Genomic DNA, 6,082 nt, shown 5'->3' on the forward strand with positions numbered 1-6,082 from the left:
TGCATATAGACCAAGCCCACCGTCACAGAACATTCCATCGGACAGCACTGAGTTGGGCTGTCCCAGCATGGCAGAGTTGTACAAGTAGCTGTGGGATCTGCATCAAAAGCCTCTTTGGTGCTTTCCACGCCCACCTAAGCCCTACCTGGCCTTTGAGGGTTGACTCAGTTCCAGTCCCTCCAGGAAGCTTCTCCTGACCACCCCAGCTCACAGCAATGAGTCCTTCTTGGAAACCCCTAGCATCCGAAATACTCCATGACACACTGTCTCACTGGTGTTACCCTTTTGCTTGTCAATCTTATCTTCCCAGTGAGGCCACTTGGCCCTCGGGAGCAGAGCTGAAATCCCACCCTGCCTGGGAGGTGCATTTGTATGAGGCCCAACCCCTTTTTAGACCAGAAGGCCAAACCCATTTGGTCTCTGGCTACCTTTGTACTTTGCTTTTATTTTCATTCTTTATAAGGATCAACATGGAAGACACTATCTTATCCTTCCAAAATCATTTATTTTTTTAGAGATGGTCAGCTGCTTATTTCTGTCAGACCTAACAGTTTTCGTCTGTGTCTCTGTGAGGGAGTTGTGGTGGGGGTGAGGAAGACTCGGGAAGGTTGGCGTTAGATTTTGAAAACACCTTAGACAGAACTGCAGACATCTTCTTCATTATTTGAGATCCCTGCTTGGATGTGCTGGGTTTGTTGGCATCTGTGAACGAACCAAGAGATACAGACATTAGACTTCCCAACTGAGGATGTCATGCTTTTGTATCTATACAATAACTTAAGGTTCTTAAAATGCTTTCATAGCGAGTCTTTGTTCCCTTGGCACCTCTGTGAAGGATGCGGGAGAGGTCAGCGAGGCCAGGCACCTCATCTAAGGTCACGAGGGTAGAAAGTGGCCGAATTGGCACTAGGGCCTGCCCTGCCCTCCTGGCACTTAAATACTGCTTGAATCAGCTCTGCAAAGCCTGCCTCCCTCATCCTAGCAGATAACTGTAAACAAAACAAAACAAAACAAAAACACCTAATGCGCTAATTCCACGTGAAAAGGTAACTTTCCACTCTTGAGTGAGAGTGCCCGTTTCAGAGTGTCCAGGGGAAAGTGCAATGCATTTTAAAAGGCCATCACTTCTCACGCACATTGGATCCATTTTCAGTTGACTGACCCCAAGTGGTGTGTTTGTTGTGTGAGCTATAAAGCACCTGCATGGCCAATAAGAATTGCCGTGTGGACGCATTTTTCTGCACCACTTGCTTTGTGCACGGCTCTTAAAACATATCCTCCTTCTTGTTAGCAAAATGATTATTGGATCTGTCGGGGCGGTGAGCATTTATCCATGTTGCTGATGCATCATGACAGGATGTGATATTACATGGAATGACACGGGGCAATAAAGCACATACTTTCTTTTTTCCCGTAAAAGGACCAAGTTATCTTATACCTCTGGTGGTTACTTAGTGTTTATCTTCTCCAGCAACATAACCTTGGGAACCTCTAGAGTCAAGAGTTCAAGCTTAACGTAGCAGATGACAAACATACCCCCAAGTAAAGGGGAAAAGGTTTAGCTTTTCAAATTAATAATGCAGTACTGGAATGTGTGGGTAATTTAAAAACGTAAGAAGAATGGCATAGAAATTAATAAGAAAAAAGCTAAACTCTGCATGGGCAAAACAAAGGCTTGAGTGGAGACATCCGTAGTCTGAAAATCCAAGGCAGAGGCTTTTGGTTACAGGGTTGAGGCATGTACTCCGGGGCCAGGTTCTGAAAATCTCCAAAAGCCCTTATCAGGGCAAAAATGTGTCATCCGAATTTAGAACTGCTGCCCAGAGAATTCCTGTATTGCGCTGAATACAGGGGTTAGGAAGAGGTGTCCCCGCCAAGCTGAAGACATAGAAAAATGTGACTTCCCACTTGGTTGGACATGCCATTGCACACCTAGAAGGCCTCTTTCCTATTGGGCCTGAGCTCTGCGAGCTGTCCTGGGTCACTGCCAATCAATCCTGGGGTGCAGTGGCAACTGGATGCAGCCCCAGGCTGGCAGGACAAAGTGTGTGGAAGAAAGCCACAAACTCTGGGGTGGGAGTAGGGGTGGGGGTGGGGGGTCGAGCCTGGGCTCTGCCATTTGCTGGCTCGGTAACCTCAGGAGGGTCATTGCCCTCCATTGTCTCCTCTGTAAAATAGGACATGAAGATTTATGGAGGGAGCATGGTCTGGTAATCTATTTTACTTCCGTGACTCTGCTTCCTCATCAATAAAATGGAGATAATGCTTTACAGGGTAGATGTGAGAACAGCACTTAGCAGAATGCCTGGTCCATGGCCAGTACCTAATAAATGTGACTTCCAGTGCCTGTCACCCCCCTGCTGTAGGGTCACATCAGAGAAAACCTGCAAATTGTGATTTATGAAGGTATTTCCAAAGAGTTCATGGAAAAATGGAATTAAAGTGCGAGTTTATTTTGGTACCAAAAATATCCTGTAATATTGGGGCTGGCCCCATAGCCCATGGCTTAAGCTGTATGCAGAGGAGGCCAGACCCCACGTGGCCAACTAGAGATTCAAGTCCTGATCCCAGTGGCTTACACACCATCAGATGCCTGGTCACATGCCCAGGATCCTGACGGGATAGAAAATTGAAGGAAAAAGGACTAGTGTGACTAGCCCCCATTGAGGGGTTTTCTCCCCTACCACTTCTGGCATAAAAAAAGAAAAAAATTTAAAAAACAGTTTGAAATCCATGCAGCTTTTTCATAATATGCATTTTCTTTTCTTTTCTTTTTCTTTTTTTTTTTTGAGAGGTTTTCGCTATAGGGCGTGTGCGCTCGCCAGACAGAGAGAGACAGAGAGACAGAAAGCGAGAAATCACCCCCCAGGGGGGATGGCCATGCCACAATCCCTTCTCCTCCATTCTCCTCTCGGGATCTTGGGCACGCACGCACACGCGCCCGGCGTGAGTTCTAAGCCACTGGGTCCGAGATGCAAACCGTGGTTGACTACGTGGGAATTCAGCAACATAGCCATTACACTAACTGCTGGTTCCCATAATATGCATTTTTAATGAACATTTCGAAGACCTTTGTATATACACAGTAAATACTGACACCACACCAGTGGTGGGTGGGGATGCTGTAGGGCAGGAGCTGCTCACTCCAGGGACTGAATACACAAAATATCTGTATTTAAAATTGATATAACTGGGCTAGCAGATGGTGTGGTGGTCAAGGTGCTGCATCCACATGGCTGACCTTAAGTTTAAATCTTGGAATCAGTAGCCTGAAACTCACCTGGGGTGCGTGTGCATTCATGCCCAAAATCCCAAGAGGAAAATGGAGGAGAAAGGATTGTGGCATGGCCACCCCCCACCCCCGCTTGGGGGTGATTTCTCACTTTGTCTATCTCTCTGGTGAGTGCATGTGCCCTATATATCAAAAAGTTGAAAAAAAATTATATATCATACATTTTGTACCTGGAATGTTGTCATGCGAAGAGCGTGCATGGTTGAGAGCACTTCCCCGTTGAAAGAGGGTAGTAAACTGCCAAGAAAGACAAAAGTGCAATAGTATCTTAGGCCTCTGCCCTGCTGGACAGTGAACACTAGAAGCACCAAGGGGCCCTCAAGGGCTGGAGCACAACCACTGAGCCATTGTATCCAGAGAGTTTTGTAAGCTCTGGTCTCAAGGTCTTCTTTTCCAGGACTCTGGCTATTCCCTGGACTTGACATCTCGTGATCCTCACCAATTATGATATTCAGGGCTGGCCCCAGACTCAGGTGCAGACCTTGGCTGCCCTCATAGGGTCATTTCAAGGGCTCAGGGTCCTGGGTTGCAAACCATGCCCACCATGTCTGCCCCCTCTGTCCTAGGGCTTGGAATAAATAAAGCATTATAGATCCTTCTCTGAGAAAAAAGCTACTGATAAAGAAAGTTTTATTGGGAGAAGGCAGGAAAGGGATGTCCATTTTATACCCTAACCTCCTTTGAAAGAATTCCCAGCAATTGTGGGGTCTGGAGCAAGCAAGTGGCAGTGTGAGGTTGCAGAAGCATGGAGGTGGTGGGAGGGAGAGATAGTGGCTCAGACTCCAGATTTCGTCTGTGGACCTTTACGACCTCTTGTTGAATAGGGGCAGCATGTTCCAGAAGGCTAGGGCAGGCTGCCGGGCTGCAGGACAGTCACTTCATGGTGGTGGCATGAAGTGGAAAGGAAGTGGAAAATCGATGAAGCAAAGCCTACATATGTGAGAGGTGAGAGACACGTGTTTTGTATTGATTATGTGGAGAGCAGAGTATTATCTTTAGAGTTGGACTCTGGTTCTTGCAAAAGGATTGGAGGCAGTTTGTGGATTAAGACGTTGTAAAATAGGATACTTAAAGGGATACACCAGCATTGGTTCTCAATCCTGGTTGCACGGTAGACGCTACCTGGAGAAACTTTAAAAATATACATGCTTGAGTCTCACGCCAGTTGAAAAGGAATTCTTGAGGGTGGGGCAAGCATCGATCTGTGGTTTAAATTCCCCAGGAGATTTTAATGAGCAGCCCGGTTGAGAAGTTGGAGGAGTAGATGCTACCAAATCCCTGATGTAAACGGATTAAGTCAGCGGTTCTTAGTGTCCCGGGGAGGTTTTAACACTCCCATGGCCTGGGCTGCAACCCAGGCCAACTGAATCGGAATCTCTGGGAGTGAGCCTGGGCAGCAGTTATTTTTAAAGCCTGCTGGAAGGTTCCAACATGCGGCCAGGGTAGAGAACCTCTGCTCTGTGCAGTCGTTCCCAAACGTGGCTGTATGTCAGATTGATGGGGAGAGGCGTTTGGGAACTCTTGATGGAGATTAAATTTGACACTGATGGTTAAAACCTCATCTCGTTCCAAAAATCTTTGTTGAGCCCCTACTATATGCTGGTCACTGTATTAGGTGCTGGTGATGTGATTACGAACAAAAACAGACAAAGCTCTTGCCTTCAGGAAGTACATGAATATTCCAGTAAATATATCATCTATCTCTAGTATGAAGGCAGGAATTTTTGCCTGCTTTATTTATTGCTTCATCTACAGTGCCTGGCACAAAGTAGGCACTTGATAAACAATTGTTGAGTGGATGAGTGATTGACCGAGTGGTGAATGAAGTGCCATGAAAAAAAAAATGAAGAGGGATAGTGAGTATTTGTGTGTGTATGTTATGTGGGGTGGTCAGGGAAGGCCTCATTGAGATGGTGAGTTTTGAGAAAAGATGGAAGGAGATGAGGAAGCACATGGCACAGCTCTCTGGGGGTAGGAAGTTCCAGACAAAGGAAAAGCAAGTGCAAAGGCAATGAGGTGGGAGCATGCCTGGCATGGCAGGGTAGCAGTAAGGAGGCCAGTGTGGCTGGAGTCTAGTGACAGAGAGGTAATGTGGGGAAGGGGAGGGAGGCAGCTCATGTCAGGCCTTGAAGACCATGGCAAGGACTTCAGCATTAAAGGAAATATAATGGCCTCTTTTTCTGTGTCTACACTGGACAATAAAAATATTTATATACAGAGACTACTGTTTTCCTAGAACTCAATGCCGGTGGGATTTCTGCGCTACTTAATATAGGCTGCTTAGTATCTTAATGGAGCATATCTTTAACTGTAGCTTTACAATAAAAGACACACCAACAGCAGCAAGTAAGATCAACAAAGAGAATCCAGTTGAACCAGGGAACGGGTTGGCAAAAGGAACAGCCTGTCTGCAGGCCTCTAAACAGGATTCTCCCTTTCATCTTTGTAATTTTACTTGGAAATTATGGTCTCTGAGTAAAGTCTCAGGTTGTTACAAACATGTTAATATTGATAAAGGGGAAATTACTAGAAAATTGATGGTGTGTGTGTGTGTGTGTGTGTGTGTGTACACATGCCCAGAGGGAGGTTAAAGTGAATCCTGAGGAAAGCAAAGGTGATGGAAGACAGGAGGAGCTGTAGCTTCTGCTCTCATGGGGGATTCCTAAGAGGGTGAGAGAAAAGGATCTCCAGGATCATACTAGGGAGTTGGCTGGACTTTTGGAAGCTGCCTCTAAAGGCTCAGTCCTCAGGGACATTGAGAAGTTGTTGGAATCAGCACTCTTTTCCCTC

The 6,082-nt window shown here is 46.3% G+C and overlaps 1 protein-coding gene across 4 annotated transcripts in view; it reads right to left on the reverse strand.

Annotated features, from left to right (window-relative positions):
* Positions 1 to 494: 494 nt before the first annotated feature.
* Positions 495 to 6,082, reverse strand: part of LOC102503085 (fibrous sheath-interacting protein 2) — a 20,132-nt gene continuing 14,544 nt past the window's right edge. The window contains exons 6-7 of one of the 4 annotated variants that reach the window (XM_006165863.3): positions 3,463 to 3,529; positions 495 to 702 (exon numbers count right to left, since the gene is read on the reverse strand). In XM_006165863.3, the coding sequence (XP_006165925.1) occupies positions 545 to 702; positions 3,463 to 3,529 (225 nt within the window). In that variant the 3' untranslated portion in view covers positions 495 to 544. Of the gene's footprint in view, positions 703 to 3,453; positions 3,530 to 6,082 lie in introns of all 4 variants that reach the window. The other 3 variants (XM_014583120.2, XM_006165864.3, XM_014583121.2) reach the window with 3 other exon arrangements.

This window comes from Tupaia chinensis, unplaced genomic scaffold (genome assembly GCF_000334495.1).
Source record: "Tupaia chinensis unplaced genomic scaffold, TupChi_1.0 Scaffold144058_2, whole genome shotgun sequence".
In the NCBI taxonomy this organism is placed as follows: Eukaryota; Metazoa; Chordata; class Mammalia; order Scandentia; family Tupaiidae; genus Tupaia; species Tupaia belangeri.